Source organism: Pseudoliparis swirei, chromosome 1, assembly GCF_029220125.1.
Source record: "Pseudoliparis swirei isolate HS2019 ecotype Mariana Trench chromosome 1, NWPU_hadal_v1, whole genome shotgun sequence".
NCBI classification, from domain to species: domain Eukaryota; kingdom Metazoa; phylum Chordata; class Actinopteri; order Perciformes; family Liparidae; genus Pseudoliparis; species Pseudoliparis swirei.
Genome location: NC_079388.1, coordinates 12,303,341 through 12,323,437, shown reverse-complemented (window position 1 = coordinate 12,323,437; position 20,097 = coordinate 12,303,341). Strand labels below are relative to the sequence as shown.

At 41.0% G+C, this 20,097-nt stretch overlaps 1 protein-coding gene across 1 annotated transcript in view; it reads left to right on the top strand.

Annotated features, from left to right (window-relative positions):
• The window catches only part of kcnh8 (potassium voltage-gated channel, subfamily H (eag-related), member 8), a 42,668-nt gene that overhangs the window by 2,909 nt on the left and 19,662 nt on the right, over nt 1-20,097 (top strand). Inside the window, exons 2-6 of the mRNA XM_056415074.1 lie at nt 10,808-11,041; nt 13,622-13,753; nt 16,573-16,700; nt 17,489-17,726; nt 17,836-17,993. Coding sequence (XP_056271049.1) covers nt 10,808-11,041; nt 13,622-13,753; nt 16,573-16,700; nt 17,489-17,726; nt 17,836-17,993 — 890 coding nt within the window. The remainder of the gene's footprint in view (nt 1-10,807; nt 11,042-13,621; nt 13,754-16,572; nt 16,701-17,488; nt 17,727-17,835; nt 17,994-20,097) is intronic.

Genomic DNA, 20,097 nt, shown 5'->3' with positions numbered 1-20,097 from the left:
ATTTTAGGGAGAAAGCCATGACCTAAAATATATTACAGCACATTTGATATGAACATAATTTAAGATTGAAAGTATTACATTATGTCTGCATTTTTCAAAGTAAGAGTAAATATGTTGAATACATTTCTACTTGGCCTTCCTATCGTGGAAGAAGTACTCAGATATTTTATTTAAGTAAAAGCAGAAATACATCGTAAAAGTCCTGAATTAAAAAGTAAAAGTCCACCGAATATGTAAAAGTACACCGAATATCTCTTTGACAGAGCTTTATTCTAATAGATATAATGTTATTGTTTCTAACTTTCTAAAGTAGTGAGGTATACATTAAATGAAAATGTTAATACTCAAGTACAAATACATGAAAACAGAACTTAAGTACAACACTTGAATACATTAGTTACACGCCACCACTGCTTATCATTGATGTGTATTTCAAATAGATCCATACATTTATACAGGCAGAAAACTATCACTCAACATCTCAAACTGAAATCATTGCTCCGGTCTCGTCACCAGTTCAGACAACTTGCTGACTTGCCTTTCTGTCAACCAATGACGGCCTCCGTTGGAGTGATGGAGACAGTATTGGTCTGTCTTTCTGCCAAATTAAGCAAACGGTTTGTTGGTAAATTTGTAGCAGAGGACTGTGTAACTTCCCCCAGTGTGTGCTGTGTGCTCCCCATCCTCCACCATGTTCTAGCTCTCAGCACACAGAATTTCCACCTCCAGTAGGCAGGTAATTACTGTCACAATCACTGAAGCCAAGACTCAGAATAGCTGCGTGTAGAGTCCGTATTTTAAAGCGTGTATGTGAATGAAAGAGAGACAGAGAGAGAGAGAGAGAGAGATATGCATGTGTGTAAAGAAAGAAATAGACAGAGAGGTAGAAGAGCAAGAAATGAAATGTGTGTGTGTGTGTGTGTGTGCGTCTGCGTGTGCGTGTGTGTGCGCTCAGCTGCTTCTGGTTATTTGGAATAAAAGTAGTTAATTAGAAGTTTCCTCTCTACTTTAAATGCAGCACATCTAAATGAGCTGTTAAAAAGCGGCTGTGGAATCCCAAATCGTGATGACCACTTAGTGCCAGGTGAGTGTTTAGAAAAAAGAATCTGGGTATCGCACACAGTAGAAAGGCCATCACCACCTGCTGTCTCAAAGAAGACAGAGGATATATCGTTGTTGTCCCGATCGATCAGTCTCACCAGAAACTGTATGACCTGGAGGAAGACCCAGGGAGCTAATTACTGAGTATGAAAGACCACAGATGCTTGGTTGAGGGTTACATATGTCACACAGTATCAGAAACATCAGCAACTTCATAATTCCCTTAGCACATTGTTATCCGATTCTGACAACTTGTGAAAAAGCAGGTTGAATGTTGTCCTCAGGTAGAGAATGAATGTGAAAGAAGTAATGGATGCAGTTATGAGCCGGTGAGGGAGTAATCAATCATCATTGACTACAGTGGTGCAGGTTGCAAAGGGGGTCTCGCTTACTGGCAGTGGATTAGCAGTGCTGTTCCCATTTTCTCCAAAGCCCACCAAAAATAAGCAGAGAGAATGAGGCTGAGCTGTATCCTGGTGGATGTAGAATACAGAGGACCCATTTTCTATGAAATTGTATCAAAGTACTGCCCCGGTGCCCAGTTACACCAGAGAGGAGCAGAGTGAAATGAATGTACGCATCCTCGTGAAATAAGGGGTGCAGGAAGCTTGGTGACGTAGAACATTATTAAATTACAACCGGTGAGCTAAATTGGTAACAGCTAGCTTAGCTATCCTGCTACTCACCGCTAAAATACTTCACCAAGCTAACTGGCTACCAATCGGAAAGCTAGCTATCTCGCACAATAACTGGAAAAAAGTCAATACTGCTTATTTTCATGCAGTATTTGTATGAATAACAGTTTATTTCCTTAACCACTAGGAGGAAGTGCAAAAGACTGTAAACACATGTGGTATTTTAGCATATTCATGATTTGTTAGCAAATGGTTGTGTGTTGACACATAAAGCCGACACTGCACTCATTTGAGGCCGTGACGATCTGACAGAGTGCTCCGTTTCAGAGTTTGAGGAGAGAAATAACTGGTGCTTTAGCTATATACACTACCGTTCAAAAGTTTGGGATCACTCAGACAATTTCGTGTCTTCCATGAAAAATCACACTTTTATTTATCAAATGAATAGAAAATATAGTCAAGACATTGACAAGGTTAGAAATAATGATTAATATTTGAAGTATTAATTTTGTTCTACAAACTTCAAGCTCAAAGGAAGGCCAGTTGTATCGCTTATATCACCAGCATAACTGTTTTCAGCTGTGCTAACATAATTGCACGGGTTTTCTAATCAGACATTAGTCTTCTAAGGCGATTAGCAAACACAATGTACCATTAGAACACTGGAGTGATAGTTGCTGGAAATGGGCCTCTATACACCTATGGAGATATTTCATTAGAAACCAGATGTTTCCACCTAGAATAGTCATTTACCACATTAACAATGTAGAGAGTGTATTTCTGATTAATTTAATGTTATCTTTATTGAAAAAACAGTGCTTTTCTTTGAAAAATAAAGTCATTTCTAAGTGATCCCAAACTTTTGAACGGTAGTGTACGTGATAATAAAAAGAAAGTACTTTTCTAGACACTCAAAAACACTTTACATAAGACATATAGACAAACAGAACTAAACTAAATAGAAAGACAATGAGCAAACAAAACAAACAAACAGAGCATGTTGGGTAAAAAGGAAAACAACTGTCGTAGCCATGTTGTGGAGGGTAGGGTGCAGGGGGTAGCAGGTGAAGGCGAGTTTGAAGAGGTGGGTTTTGAGGGCTTGCTTGAATGACGGATGTGGATGGGGAGGGCATTCCAGGGGGGGGGGGGGGAGCAGCTGAGAAGGCCCTGTCACCCCAGGTCGGGCACTTGGTCCTGATGGTCTTTAGAGTATTCACCAAATAGTGTCACGACCGGGTGTGATGGGTCAAAGACTCCGGCGCAGAGGAGCAGACAGGAGTCAAGGTGAGGCAGAGCAACAGTTAACTTTACTGGCAGAGTACAAAGCAAGGGGAAAAACGTGGACTGAAATGAACACTTGAATGAACACTTGAAACTCAGGCTTGAAGGCGATGTGAACTCGGGGGGTATATTACAAAGACAATATGGAAGGGGGACAAGGCAAAGCATGAAAGTATATATATGAGGAGAAACCACAGGTGTAGGGCCTGAACAATCAGGAGACACTGGGAAGACACACACAGGAAGCACACAGGTTGGTACATATAGTTGATAACTTTGTCTCGCTGCTGTATTTAGTTTTTCTTGCTGAAAAGCTGCCTGCTGCTCCAGTTTATACACTTAAAGAACAACCGCTCGCCTCAAGACAACATGTTTTAACTTGTATTAATCATAACAATTAATGTTTCCTCCAACACCATCAGTCACATTTTAAAAGTAAGAGATCCTGAGCATCTACGAACTCCCTCACTCTGAGCATCGGCTTAGTCTGGAAATGGAAATGTGTGTTTTGAATCAATAGCGACCCAGCAGTATCTACTGGCTTTGTTTTGGCATCATCATCATCATCATCATCATCATCATCATCATCATTACATCATCATCATCAAAACAGAATAGTCGAAAGGTCACTAAACTTAGTTATTACTGTGCACTTAAAAGGTGCAGAGTACCTCGTCTGTTCCACCAAACTACTGGGACTTCTGCATGAGTGTCTCCTAGTTACCCTGGACGTTCTGCCTTGTTACGCCGCCTAATTAGCGAGATTCCGATCCTAATCGTTGTCTCGAATGGACTGTCCAACGCAATCGGCAGACAGGGTTTCACCACTGGGAGACTTGGCGAAGTCCGACATTTTTAGACTCAATTAAAAAATTTTATAACAGTATTGGGCATTGTGAGAAAGCGAGAAGGAGGCTATGACAGACATTTGGAGAATGACAATAGAAGGTGAAAAACACACTGACAAAGAGAGGAAGATAATAAAATAAGAAAGTTGGGAGACGGGCTTGCAAATTTCAGGAATGTACTGCTGTAATGTTTCAATTTGTGAGAACCCGGGGCACTGTGTGAAAAAATGCCACAGAAGTGATTTAGTATTGGGATTTTCTCATGGATTTCTCTTTTCAATTTCAAGGTGTGAGAGGATTACCCCTGAATGGTTCTGTGAATGTGTGCAAATATGTCCTATTACTGGATCTCTTCCAAATGTATAAACGTGTGTAATATCTGACACAATTAAATGGATACATACAATGTGTTGATAAAGTAAAGGGACTTTGGTGTGCAACATTAATTGAATAACAGTGTTGATTAGATTTAGTATACAATACACTGTACAGTTGTAACCTTGGTTGCTATGGTGTGTGTCAGTGGTTACTATGGAAACTCAAGAGTGACTTTTTTGTGGTTATGCGACTACTTTGCAGCGGTTTCTGAGAGGCTGCCATGAATTCTAGAAAAGGGGTTAGGAGGTCTTTCCATCAGTCTCTCCACTTCCCTGACAATTTTTACTTCACTCCATCTCTATCTTTCATCATTCCCCTTCTCATAGCTCCATCTCACCCCATCACCCTGTGTCCCCTTCCAACTCTCATATGTCTCTCCCTGTATATTTCTCAGTCTCCCCTTCTCTTCCCCTGACCCTCCCACCCCCCATCGTCCACTTGCTCACCTGTGTTGCAATCCATTTCCCCCTGCTGTGTCTCGGTTAGTTTCTGCTTCCCTCTCTCTCGCTTTCTATTACTTCAGTGCTTTATTATGCTTGTTCACCCATCATATGAATTGTTGTGCTGTAAATAGCTCAGTGGTTACATTGGGTGTTGTCATCAGGCTGTCTAGGAGCTGGTGAATGTGCATGTGGAGTGTTTTTAAATTAGTTAATAATCACAATCTGGGACGAAGCAGTGTGTACACAAGGTAACGAACACCACACACACACACTGTTCTATCTGTTTTGGAGAGTGTAGTGATGAAATGTACCAGATGGTGTAAATTCTGCCTTAGATTTTATTCTGACCTACCTATTGTAGAACTGACCTGCTGGGAAAGTAAACTCCAACAAGTCCTCCAATGCAAACCACATTGTCATTGTTTGATGTGTGTTCTTTCATCAGGCGCTCCCTGTTTTTGGGATATAAGTCCAACATGCTCACAAAACTTGTACATACCGGTGGCGTGTTTTTCATTCGATAAAATGCACACGTCACTCTATTTCCTCACACAAAAGCGATGTTTTTTCGTAGCTTTTGCACCACGAATAAAGGCATTAACCAATGACATTATACACTGTATTATTATTACTACACTATAGTGTGCAAAACCTCTTGTATCACTGGATAAGAAGACAAAGTTCACCATAGTAAGACATATTCATGGACCAAATGTTATGCCAACACACACGATAGTGTGCACCAACTGACTGACAGACCAACATACATTGCCATCCCCAAAGCCTTGCAGCTAGCTCGACCTAAAAACTACTTGATTAAGACTTGAAAACATTGAGGCCAAAATAGATACAGATGCTGACGAAGGCATGATGACAACTGTAATGTGGTTACAACGCTACTTCTTCCAGTCATTACTTTGCCAGGAAGATGTGGACATCTTGTATTTTGCGTCTGTCCAAACAGCTCATACTGTTCAAACATAACTACTAACCACTGCAAGTCATGCGGGACTCTTGCTGGTGTTTATAATTACACATGAAATTATCTCTTATTTGTAGCTTGCATAAACCACTTGTTCACCAACAATTACACAGCACTAATGTTGACTCTTATTGCATTAGAAGGCTCTGGAACCATCTCTCTTCTCCCTTCTTCTGTCCCTGCCCTCTTTTCCCCCTGCCCTTCCTCTCTCTTTCTTCCCTTCTCCTCTCCCCTTCTTGTGTCCCCATGGGGTTTCTCCAGCAGTTGTCATGCAATAGTACAGAGCATTAGGGCAGCTGATGTATGGGCTTCCACAGCAGAGCAATTAGCCAAAAGAAATTCAGAATGGAGAGACTGATACAGGAGAGAAAGGGGAGGTGATGAAGAGGTTGATACAAACGAGAGAAGAAACAAAAGAGAGACACGAGGGAGGTGGTGGAATGGTAGTGAGGTGAAATCTGAAAAGGACTCACAAAGGGATGATTCAGACGTTTCCTTGACCGGAGTTTCGGGTGCAGATGGAAGATAGTAAAATGATGCCCTTAAAGAGGCGGTGGGGGGAAAGGTGAACATGTGCAAAAAAAGAAGGAAATAAATGAATTGGGGAAAGGAAGGATAGTCTGGTGGTATTTCAAGCGAAGAGAAGATATGAAGAGTAATTAGGTGGAGAGATCCAAAATGTTAGGAGGGACATAAAGAACAGCTCGGAGGGAAGGAAAGATGAGCAAAGGACAGTGGGAGTTATTGAGAGAAAAGGGGAATAAAGGGAGGGAAGGAAAGAAGGGTGCAAAGGTAGGAACGGGGCTGAGAAAGGAAAGAAGGAGGGCGCAATGCTGGTGTATTTGCAAAGGAGGAAGGAGGACAGGAAAGAGCCAGGGTAAGTAGGACAGTTGGAGGGTGAAGGAGAACAAAAGTTAGAGAAAAGGATAGATGAGGTCATTTGGTGGAAAAGATAAAGCAAAAATGACATCACAAACAAACAAGTGTTCAAACATTTCATTAAGGTTCTAAAAATGTATTTTTAAAAAGTAAGCATTTCTCTAAAACATTAAGTATGAATATCTTAATAAACATCAGTTGAAGTGAACATTTACAATCTGTAGGCTGTACTTTTTAAGCGAATACAAACACACAGCTCGGCTTCATGAGGTCGGTGTAGGACTGGTTGATTTTCAAACCAATGAGGAAAAAAAGAGAATAGTGAAATAACCATAATGTTTCCAACTTTGATCATAGTGTTATGTTCACATAAGACACCATCACTCATAAAAAAAGCCTGCATTTTTTTTTAAAATTCCACAATGAACCAGATCAGCCTTTAAATTCTTGTTTTTCTTGATTGACATCCTGGTTTTAACACATGGAACCAAGTGTTAGTGTTAAATCACTATAACACTGCAATATGGAGATGTGGTTATACACTATGCCAGTCTACTTACTTGATTGCAATGTGTCTTCTTGTAAAACAACATGTTTTCAGGTGAGAACAGTGTTTTTTTGCTTGCGTGACCATTTATGAAGTCAGTGTATATTTGATCATCTGCATCACAAAAATAATATCCAAGAAACTTTGCCTCTCCTCCATACACATGAATTAAGTACCCTCAAACAATGCACTGCACATCTGTCAATTATATCCAACCAAAGGAATCCACTCTCAAACACAGTTGTATATTTTCGCTGTAAACATGTGTTTCCCGTCAACACCATCTTAGTGCTCGAGGGAGCTGCCACCAGTCGGCTTCTCTCTTGCTCACCAGGAGCCTGAGGGGCCTCAAGTCTGACAGCTGGTTCCTAGGCTGAGACCCACTCTGACCATCTGTCTGGGCCATGCAGTCACAGTAGAGCTGCTGACATGACATTCTCGTTGCATTGTTCCTTTTTCATAAAGAGGCATCACTGTCAATGTGTTTTATTCCTCTGTGTTGATTCCAAACACATTGTTAAAACATTACGACAGTTTAACAGGACTTGTTTTTTTATTTTCATAACTTCCTGTCTGTGATTTTAAGACTGCATAACAGTAAACTGCTGAGCGAACCCAGAAACATCCATGCTAAAAAGAAATCAGATAGAACAAGAATGAGTATGTAGAGGATCAGACCTCGAGCGAAGCCACATTTGTCACGGCGGGATTTAGGGTGGACCCAAATGCACGACTCAGGAGACAGATAATGCTCTTAAAGATCTTTTACTTTTACTTAAAGTATTTGTCAAGAACGGCACAAACTGAATAAACAAACAGTGGACCGCTCAAGGGCTTGGTCTGAGAACACAAAACAATCTGGCAGAGGACAAGTGGAAGTGAGGGAGCTAAATAGTGAGGGACTAATGAGGGGATGGGCTGCAGGTGAGAAGGGCGTGAGGACCAGGTGAAGGGAATGAGGGACTAACTACAGTTTCTCAGCTGCAACTAAAGTGAGAGCCTCAGACAGACCAGCAAAGTCACAAATTATTTAGAGACGGAATGATTTATGGTTGCTTTTGGTTCTTTCATAGCCTTTGTTGACACTGTAGCCAAACATGCAATGATGCTATGTTCCTTTTTCTGAGAAAATACTTTACTCAGTGTAAGTAACAGAAATGATGAAAACAATACCCAAGCTTTAATAAAAACTAAATGATAATTGATTTGCAAATAATACCCCTTAATATGATCGTTCGACCCACATTCCTGTCAGTGAGCTCCGGCAGGCGACAGAAGCAGTTGTTGGTCACTGAATGGGATCATACAAAAGGACATGTTGCCCATTCCTCTTGAGGGACGGATACAAGCGTTTCGTTCTCTGCTGTTGAATTCCCTCTTCCAATCTAAGGTGGTTTCCTTCAACAAAGCATGACGTACAACATAAAACAATTACACATTGGGGTTGGTGGAAAAGGGAACTATTGATGCAGAAAATTGATTTTTGTAATGAAAGGTAATTGAAACAAGTCGCTTTGCAGATTGTCTCCAGCAATGATTATAAACAAGCTCACGTCGCTTTGTGTTTTTCTGTATATGAGTGTGTGGCTTAATGGGTGTGACTCCATTATTTACTGTGAATCTATTAATATCTCTAAATGTATTACGTATAATATTTAATGCTGCATGTACCTTTGAATAGCATTGTGTGTGTGTGTGTGTGTGTGTGTGTGTGTGTGTGTGGTTTAGGGGGCTAGTCCACAAAACCTACACACACATTATAGAATCTGCCAAATCATAATGATCCACTGTCTCGTATAATAGGCATTGCACTGTAAACATAAGCTTTCTATCAGCACAGCTCAGAATCATTCTGCGCTTCATTGGCACTGTGGGTGTTTGTTTGTGTGGATGGATGTGTGTGTGTGTGTGTGTGTGTGTGTGTGTATGTGTGTGTGTGTGTGTGTGTGTGTGTGCCATCATAGATGGATTCAGGTATAAACAGCTGGTCCGCTTCAACCGCGTATTTAGAGCTAGACATTAATAGTCTCATTAATTCTGATCGACTTATTTTTTGACTGTCAACACTCCAGCACATTCACCACTGATTCTCCACTCATGCTTTATTATCTCACTCTTTTCTTTACCCATATTTCACCTTGACACGTAACCTCTCTACGGCAACTCTCACTAAAAGTGATTCACGTTCAGTTTCTTGACTGGAGGAAATGCGTTTCAAGAGTAGGATTCTATTGCTCTTCAGCAGATACATCAGTCATTTATTGAGGTAGACGACCTTCATGTTGCAGCCCACGCATACCTCTGTCTACCTGAGGATCTCATCAGCCTGTATATCGGTGTGGTGAAAAAGTCACATTTTAGCCCCAATGTCTATTGAGAGCAATTCAGCATATTTTAATTGACCAGTTCAATTTGCTTCCATTATGATTACCTGAAGTTTAAAAAGTGGGTGGTGGGAGCTGAGAGGGCAGTGCTCTGCTGGTGGTCCAGCATCCTTGATTAGCTCACTAAAAACATTAAAGCTGCTCTGATCAATCAAATCACCAACACAGAGTAAATTACCATCTCTGCTTTTCCTCTCTGTGTTTCAATCTCTTTCAGGTGGTTGACTCTCATTAACTTATGTTTACTCATATTGTGGCAGGCAGCTGTTTTCAGCAAACATCTCTGTTAAACCCACTGCACCCTCTGCTCAGCACTCTATGTAGCATTTAGCAAAAGAGACCGATATGTTTTTCTGGAGTTGGTGGAAACCAAGAGACCAGCTTGCGATGGCATCGCCTCATTTAAAGTGTGGAAGGGGGGCAATGACACCTTCCCCACTTCCGCCCAATTTTCAGCACCCTTATTAAAGTTTCGCGGTTGCATCTTGAACGGTTGTGACACTATCGCGGTGACTATCTGTCCACAGCCAGATAGAAATATAGACACCTGGCAAAGAACTGAAGGCTGCATCTGTCGTAGTTCCCGCTCCAGTTGGTGTCTCCAGGACGACATTTTGGCGTGATGACGAACACACAGACTTATGAGGTGAAAACAATGCCAGCGTTGCTATTGTGGCTGGTAACGAGATTAACCAAGTGACTTGCATTTGTCGACCAGAAACACAACTCCAAATAAATGTTAATGTGTGCTGAATGCGAAAATAGGAAACCATTTCAGCTGAATATATTCAGCTGAAATGATGCCAATGTGGCCAATACAAAAGTATAGCCGTTGTAATGCTTAATCAATTGAAGCTTAAAAACACAACCTCTCTTGGTAATGTCAATTACTATTATTATTTGTGTAAATGAATCCTATTCATACGTTGCTTTGACTGACATTTGAAGCGCTAAAGGTCTATGGTTGTCGATAGGGATTATTATTGAGACCTCCAGGGATTCTTGAAAGAGCAAAGTAATGATTCGTATAAAAATTATAGATTGGTCTGTGGGCAGTTTTTTTAACTTTTCCTTCTTACCTAAAGTCAGAAAAACACTTGGGATGTTATCTTTTTATGCCACTGCAACTGTGTTTAAAAGTGAGCAAAACTCACCCATTATTCCTTTAAAATCAGGGACACAATAGAGATCCATGAGCTTTTCTAAGTCAGGATAAGCAGGAAAGATACAATTATGTTCCCGTACTTCCATTCTCCCACAACGTAAAGACTGATGTAATTACTTCAGCACCTCTTTGTTCTCTCAGACTTCTTCCCTTTTCTCCTGCAGACAGCAACTTCATCCTGGCTAATGCACAGGTGTTGAAGGGCTTTCCCATCGTCTACTGCTCTGATGGCTTCTGTGAGCTCACAGGCTTCTCCCGGGCCGAGGTTATGCAGAAGAGCTGTGCCTGTAAGTTCCTGTTCGGGCCGGAGACCAGCGAAAGCATCATCCTCAGCATTGATGACGCCCTGGAGGAGCGAAAGGAGTTTAAAGATGAGATCATGTTCTACAAAAAGACAGGTAAGCAGTGGAAACACATTTCAGCTTTTAGTTGTTAAATTGGTTGAATTGTTGTGAACGTGTTGCTGCTCTCTGGTGCTCATATCTAGTCACTTTAGCATAAACACAGACTATGTCTTCCTGTTACCAATTAAGTGTTGAACCCAAGTAGACAGGCACAGAAAGCCATTAGAGGACACACAGACACATGAGGTTATCACATTGGACTTTGCTTGTGAATGTTCATAAATGGATGGCAGTTCTCCGTGGCTATTTCTGGAGAAGCCACATTTAAATTGTCTGAGAGGGACCCACAGATAAATGAAGTAATGGCTGGATTAATGGGAGTATAACTTTTTTATTGGCTCATTCTCATTAAAAGGTGATTACACAAAGCAATCAGTCACATAGGTCCTCCAGTTATCATTTAGATTTGACACACATTAAACTTGCATGGCTATCAGCTCATGACTCCTCGACCTAAGTCTCCTTTGATTACACTGAGCCAGGGTGCGGTTTGGCTCACTGATTAGCCAGCTGGCGGGGAACAAAATGATGCCGAAAATAATGAGCACATCTCGGCATCAGTGGATCCATGTTTGCTGTGATGTGGGATGGTGCCATGGACCCTCGTGTGACTGTTATCGTTTCCTTCACATTTATGCTTTATGTTCTTGCAGTTATGTTTTGTTTGTTTAACCACGACAGGCAGCGCTGCTGTGTGTTGGGGAGTGTCTCTGCAGCTGCAGTCTCAAATCAAGAGAAACCAGTTGTTTGTCAAACAGTATCAACATCGCAAGCTTTCTCATTTCTGCAGAGACAAGGATTGAGATCTAAAGTTCATTCATGGTTTTGGAAATATGTCTTTCACTACTGGTCCATTCAGTCGCTATTCTGGATCTAGTTGATCATTTCTAACGGAAGTTACTTTTACGATTCAATCTCAGTGACTGAATGCGGTACGGGTACCCCTGGAGGTACGTGAAGGCACACAAAATAATAATAATAATTTAAATTAAAATAAATTCTAAAACCCTTTGAGAATAATTATTTAATAAATATTCAATAACATATAAGTGTATGTTTATAAACTGTATTTTATATATTATTTTTTAAATCGGATACAAAAATGCTTTGGGCTGCCTACTTGGCTGAAAAAATATTTCAACAGGGGGTACATCAATGAAAAAAGGTTGTGAACCACATACACACACGCGCAGATCTCCATTTCCATTCTGTTCTCTTTCGTCGTTACTTTTCTTCTCCCCCTGCCTCTCTTTTCACCCACATGCTGATCTTCCTCTCTTCCTTCCCTGCCTCTTTATGTTGTCTCATCCCTCTCTTTCCGGTCGTCACAGCGGAGTCCTGGAAGTAAATGTAGCTGACGTGCTTTGTCCTCCGTGTGTCAGCCTGAGCAATCAGCAACCCGAGCTGCATGCTCGATAGTGTTGCCTTGTCTCGCTGGTGTGCAGACATTCACACACACACACACACACACGCGCGCGCGCGCAAACGCTGTGATTGAGTCATCACCAGGCAAGGAAGATGTAGTGAGTGGGAGTGAGGGGAGGGAACTCCGTGGGAAATCCCTTGTAATCAGCCGATTACTTCTAGTCTCTGTATAGCAAAGAGTGAAAGGTAGACCATGAGCGCTGCTCTGAAGACAAAATATATGTAAGTATAATCTACTTATTTAAGGGTAAAGAATAGGAAAATATTAGCTGGCCTTTAAATAAAAAAAATACTTAAATAAACAAACTATCAAAAGGAAACATGAAAATATATCCCACATCTGATAAAACTAGAAGGAACAAAACACCAGTGACACTGTGGTGCAAATGGCACATGCAGCATGATGCCGATTGCACTGAATCTCAACCCCCAGAGACTAAATGAAGGAGAACAGAAGTCCGATCATGTTGTTTCCCAAATGAAAAGGTGTAGCCTATCATGTAAAATGTGGTGAATACATTAGGGAATAAGCATTCATGTTTGAACATCTGCCTTTACGCTGATAAATGCTCGACTATGTTCATTGTTCAAGTCGCTTTATTGAGCTTGGTGGAAACCAAGATAAAGAGAGTTTCAATATGCTTAAAGATGTAAAAATGCTCCGTGGAGTAGAGGGGAACTGCAGTGTTTGGTGTTAATTATCAGTGAGTTGGTCATCGTCATTTAATCCACTGTTAATATTAAATATTGATTCGCAGTATGAACAAGAAGTATGATGAACAGAATCATAATACTTGACATTTTCCAAAACATAATCTGTTACCTTTCAATCTTTCTGATGAATCACACACAAAAAAAGTGATACGATAATGACCACAAGCACACGAACACATGGTGCAGAAACACACACGCCGACCTGCCGTTCCTCTGAACAGCAATCCATTTGGGACGGGACCTCAGAGATGGGTTCATCTTTGGCTGAGCCTGGGGAACAATGACATGGTCTATTTCATTATCTGCTTCTTCCCAACAACCTCAAACTTTAGGCTTACTAATAAGTCTGGGGATTAAAACTCTTCTACACACACATGGATAATGTAATCAGAGATGGTGCTTAAACACTTTAATAAGAGTGTTTCTCCCTTTCAGCTGTGCTGTTCTGGTGCCTGCTGGACATCGTGCCCATTAAGAATGAAAAGGGAGTTGTGGTGCTCTTTCTGGCTTCCTTTAAGGACATCACTGATACTAAAGCCAAAGCCATCCAAGAGGACAAGAAGGAAGGTCAGTATGTGAATGCATGTCTTGTGGAAGATGGGTTGTGTTGTTGTTGTCGAATGGATTCTAATGCTCCACAGACTGTAACAGTTTAGCTCCACACCTTCCTTTTTGTTATTAGTTGTTTTCATCCTGTCTCACTAACTATCATGTCATTCCAGATCTTGCTTCCCATCTCGTCAGTCCAACTCCCTTCACCTGCCTCTGATCACTTCCTCGTCAATCCTTTAATACCTTCACCTGGTCTTCATGCCCGTCTCACCTGTTGCCCATTCCCTCGTTAGTCCCTGTCTACTTAGGTTCCCTCACTTGCACTTGTCCTCTGCCAGATTGTCTTGTGTTTCCAGCCCAAGCCCTCACACGTTACTTGAGTCAAGATATTTCGTAGCGTTCTGTTCTGAATCACGTTCTAAGTAAAGATAATTATTTGCAGTGCTGTCTCCGGAGTCGTGCTTTTGGGTCCACTCTAATAGCTCCGTGACATTACAATCTGGGCATTAGGACCAGGTGAAGGTAATAAGGGATTGACGAGGGAGTGATCAGAGGCAGGTGAAGGGAGTTGGACTGACGAGATGGGAAGCAGGATCTGGAATGACATGATAGTTAGAGAGACAGGATGAAAACAACTAATAACAAAAAGGAAGGTGTGGAGCTAAACTGTTAGACAGACGAGAGAGGGGAAGGTCAACTCATTATCAAAGCTCTCAAATGTTTACTCTTTGCTTTAGCATGTGTATTTTAGTTATGTTAAGGCAAAGTGCTACGAGGTTACAAATGTGGACACCTTTTCATATTGGACCACATTGCTAATGTAGTGCTGGCTATTGTGGACAAAATCAACCCTCACTGTCTGTTGTATTACAACATCTGTATGGTTGCAACAGTGTTTTCCACAGGATTGTGTGAGACTGTGGTGGTTCGACCCCTAAAAAACATTTGTGAGCTTTTTATAGTTAAATTCATCAATCTGGCGCACTTTGACAGCAGTAATTTAAAGGCTAGATCTATATGATTAATACATTAAAGCATTCATAAATAATGACATATCTCCTCTCTCCTGATCCAGAAATCGTTGAAATGTTCTTTATTTATAAGACCACAATCCTTCCATTCCCCAAAGTGATTGGAATGCCTCAACATAACCAGAGAAAACATGAAGACAAATAACAAACATACCGCTGCTTTGTACGAGGGGGTAATGGATTGAAAGAGCAGATATTGAAGGAAAACATGAAATAGTGAACATTTTCCATAATGTTCTGTTTTGTAATATTTGGTGACATGATGTTAAAAAAGTAATTGAATTAGCATTAAATGTCTTTCAAAATATAGCTGCGGTTGTAACACAGCAGTACATAAACATAATTATTACGAGACGGAAATGTACAGCCGGATGAGCCACACATTGCTAGATTAGATTAGAATGACACACCTTTGTATTGTATCCTTCCCTAAAGAATTTTTTAAAATCACGTTCTTCATAAATTTAAAAACAGAGAGCAAAGTTGCAAATTATGCCCTCAAAATCAATTTCTTCAAAGCTTATCGGCTAAAGCCTTAAGCCTCCTACAAAGCAATGTATGGGTGCATCTGTGGAGTCACCAAACCTGACTTCTCTCATCTGCCTCCCGTGGGTTTTCCTTACTACTCTCATTATTGTAAATAAGGGAGAGCAGACAGAACCTGGACATATGCAGACACTAGGACATCAATGGGGCGTTTTCATGGACACTGAGGAAGCCTTTGAACTATGGACAGACACCTCGGATGTGATCCAGTTAGCTCTCACAATGTGGACTAAGTGGGCATAAGAGGGAAACCCAGTCTCTGGCGTCAACAGTCCCCTCTCTTTTCACCTCGTCTCCTCTCCTCACCTTGCTCTCTCCATCCTTTCCTCACGCGCCCACTCTCTCTCCGCCACCTCTGTTTCCGATCCACAGCTGCTTTTACAGTACATTCCCACCTTTCCTACATGCCTACGGCCTCCCCCCTTATACACGACACCCACCCCTCCCCACCTGTTCTCCCCTCCTCTACCCCGACAAGAAGGGCTATAAAAGCGGAGGGATATTCATTAGGTCTAAAAATAAGCGCGTCTCTGTGCTCCTGCCCTGCCTCGTCCCCCAAGGCTGCGCCTCGTTATGGATGGGTCCTGTTTGTTCGTCTAGTCTGGGGTCCACGCGCACACTTTCCAAAGGACACTCAAACGCAGTTACCACTTCTTTTCTCCAGCTTTGTTATTAACGTTTTTCCCCCTCAAGCCAATCTGGCCTGAGTCATTTGCGGTGTGTTCAGAAAGGGGTTTAGGACCCGGCAGCAATAAAGAGCCTTTTCTCATTACCCATCTGCTAAGTCTGAACACTTCACTCCTACAACATCCAATTTATACAATACACTCGGAGGAAATACGCACGCAAGCACACACAAACTCACCTCAGTAGCAATCAACCATGGAGAATCTACTATCCTACACTTAAGGGCCTCTCTGCCCCAGTAGCAACTTATCAAAGCTGAAAATTGCTCTGTTTATCTGGAGTTAGTGTTTTTACACAATAAACAATATTTATGGTTGAAAAATGTAAAGCACAACAGTTAACCCGTGTTCTCTATGCATATTCAAAAGCAAATTCACTCAGAATGTGTGCAATTTGCTCAGATACTACACATTCTTCCTGTTCAATATTCATGTTTTTCTGATTCAGGGGGGGATATTATGTATTTCATCAACCATAATGACTGATTCAGTGATCAGGAGTTAACATTGGGGGGTAAAGTATTGTCGCGGGGATGTGCACTCACGTTTGTGTATTTGTGTGTGTTTACAGAGCGACGGCGCGGCAGGGTGAAAACAGGCTCTCATTTCAGCTCAGCTCGTCTGAGAAGAAGTACGGTGCTCTACCACATCTCCGGTCACCTCCACAGCCGAGAGAAGAGAAAGATTAAACTCAACAAGGTATCAACGGGCACTTCAGACAACAGGGCAAGAAGTAACAAGAAGTAACATGATCCTTCAGAAGTGGTTGTGGGTGGACTGTAACATAGGAAATGAGAAGATCAATGCCGCTATTGAAGCCTAATGGACACAATCAAAGGACAAAAGGGCAAAGACCTGCGGACAGATAGTGTGTGTTTAGGTGGAGAGGCGCTCTCATGTCAACAAAAGGTTTCGCACTGGCTGATGCTCTTTGTCACACAGTACATTCAATGAGCAAGAACAGCAATTATTTTTAGCATTAATCATAACAAGCCAAAGATATTTGTGACCATAAGCAGAACAAAATATATTCATTTGGACAAAAAACAAATGTCTCACAAAAGTCATGATTTTAAGACATAATGGGTCCAGCTAGTGTTGCTATAATGTCTTTGGCTCTCACTAACCGTTAGTGTAATGCATGCTTTCTCATGTTCAGAGCCAGAAGTTTAAACCTGAATGATTATTGGCCTCTTGGAGGTGGCACAACAAGCTTTAAACTAAATTAATATGACAAACTCGTTAGGAAAAAAACAACTTGAGGATTCATTTAGAGTCAAGCTGTCAAATGAGAAAGGTCCAATAAAAAACTACATCTGAATAGATGTACCACCTGGTTGCATATAGAAAGCTGGTTTATTTAAAAAAAATGATACATCTTGTCTACTAGCCTTCGATGGCTGCATGATGGGGTTGGACCACCAAAACAAAGTAAGTGGAGGTAACTTATCGCTACTTTATCGCTCCTGTTCTCTTATCCTGTCCAGAATGTGTTTGGGGATCCGCCGGCTCTGCCAGAGTACAAAGTAGCAGATGCCAAGAAATCCAAATTCATCTTACTCCACTACAGCACGTTCAAAGCTGGTTGGGATTGGCTGATTCTGCTCGCCACCTTCTACGTCGCTGTGACAGTGCCCTACAATGTGTGCTTCATCGGCGATGATGATGACCTGACCCGTAGCACGACTGTCAGCGACATCGCAGTGGAGATACTGTTCATCATAGGTTCGTTTCAGAATTGAAGACCTGAGAATCAGGAACTAGCTATTCAATCTAATTTTAGCACAATTATATAGAAATAACAAACCCCACCTCCATTTGTCTTTCTCGCCAGACATTGTTTTTAATTTTCGCACAAGTTATGTCAGCAAATCGGGCCAGGTGATCTTTGACGCTCGGCAGATCTGCATCCATTACCTGACCACATGGTTCATCATCGACCTGGTGGCCGCGCTGCCCTTTGACCTGCTCTACGCCTTCAAAGTCAGCGTGGTAAGTAACAATGTGCTTGGTGCTTAATCCAGTCAGCTACTGTACATTCACATTGTTGATTTAATAGTCCTTTGGTTCTAACTCTTATTCAATAAAAGTTATAAATCATATAAATCAAACAATATTATATATTCAATTTGAATTTCTGAAAAAAAGGTCAAAAGAAACGTAAATATATGGATACACATTTATGGAATGAATCATGATTGATGGATTGCCCAGTAACCATCTCTAATCCCCGTCTAGTGAACCATTATTAAGTGCAACACCTCCAGCACATTTGCACATTTCATGAGAATAGATTGAATGGTTTCCAGCGCTGCTCAAGCGACTCTTTTTTGCTGTGTATTGATTCCACAAACTGTTCAAGGGCTGAGAAAGCAATCTAACCAGCATCATTAAAACCTGTTTTCTTTGCTCGTTGAATGCATGGCCCCCTTAAGAGTACTTGAATTGAGGAAGAAAAAGAGATCTGGAGCATTGAGGTTGACGTTCTTGTCTTGTCCGAGGTCGAATGATACCACCAACTGCACAATCAGGGGTATTGATGGGTTGCTTATGGAAGTTTTTGCTTGCCAACCTCTACGGTAGTTAAGGTAAATAGATTCTACGCACTCATTTACTTCACTGTGAGTCAAAATGTCCAATATATAGTATTATATCTTATACAATTGCGAGCAATCAAAGTTTGTTTATTATCATATTCTTCCTGGGATGCATATTAAAACACATATAGTGATAAATCAGATATGAAGGAAAAAAAATGCATCCAACAGTCACACTAATAGAAATTAACTTGATAAAATGTAATTTGGACCTGACATCCCGATGATACATATGATATAAATAATACAAACAACAGCATCAAGATGAAAAAGACTAAAAGGAACAAAGTCTCTTTTCTGAAGTTGCTATTTAAATTACGTGTTAAAACAAGCAGTTTTAACTCGTACAACAAATCAGTTGAGGGACTGGATTAATACATTACTCAATATGTGTTTAAGTTCTTGGCAATATAAACTGCCTTCCTGAAATGTGTCTCGTGAAAATAGTTACTTAAAGTTACATTTGTGTGCAAAATGTGTGGGAAAACAACAGAACCTAATTTAGTAATAAAAACAAAAAAAGCAGGAATTATTGTATTGGACGGGGTGAGGTGGTCACAGGGGCCAGCTGCTCCAGGCGAAGGAGCCTGTTTGATTCCAGGCTCTGCTAATAGAAATAAAATGCTTTGCCAGTCAGATGGGATTTGGGTGTAGAGCTACTGGGCCACAAGTTCCCCCGCTGCCACCAGGCAGAGCGCCAGTGGCCAGAAGCTGCTGAGTGTTCTGCGTGGCGTCGTCTCTCAGGACGCAGCATTCAGACTGAAGTCCCCTTTGAGGACAGAAGCCATCTTTCACCAAAATAAGCCAAGGGGCCCCAGCGCTGTATCGATCTCCCTGGTGTCCATCTTTCCTTTTGTTTTTGTCGTATCTCTGTCGTCTTTGCTTTTTTCCCACACTTTACTTTTCCTTAATATATTACTATATCCTGGATCGACCTCACTGTTAATTTTCTTCATTTTTTTTGTGTCTCACTAAAACATAGTTATAGGATCATTTGAATAAACATATCCCTTTGAGAGAAAAAATAACTTAAAAATTTATATTTTATGTTTTTAATCAAATTCATATTTAATTCATATTTATCTGCTTGTTTATTTTTCTGTTGGGCTAGTTTAAGGGTGCTGAAGTAATATGTTAAGGTACAAAATTGTGAATAAACAAAACAAAATAGCATGAGAATGTAGTTTTTTTAGAGCTGATCCTTCTCCAAAAATGTCTGCATGGTATCGCTTCCATTGGAGAACAGTGTTATGCATGCGTATTGGCCCAATAGACTGCATCAGTAAATTTAAATAAACATTATCAGTCACATTTCTCTAATTGGCTCGTAGTGAGGCTGCAGGGGCATAAATAATGAGCCTTTCTGTTAAGTCATGTGCACAAATATTTTTAAGAATTAAAAAAAGTAAGTCAAACAAGTAGCCAAATGTAAATGTCACAACTGATGAGAAGAAGACATGTGAGTGGCAGGGTGAGGTGGAAGTGGTAGTTTAAGGAGA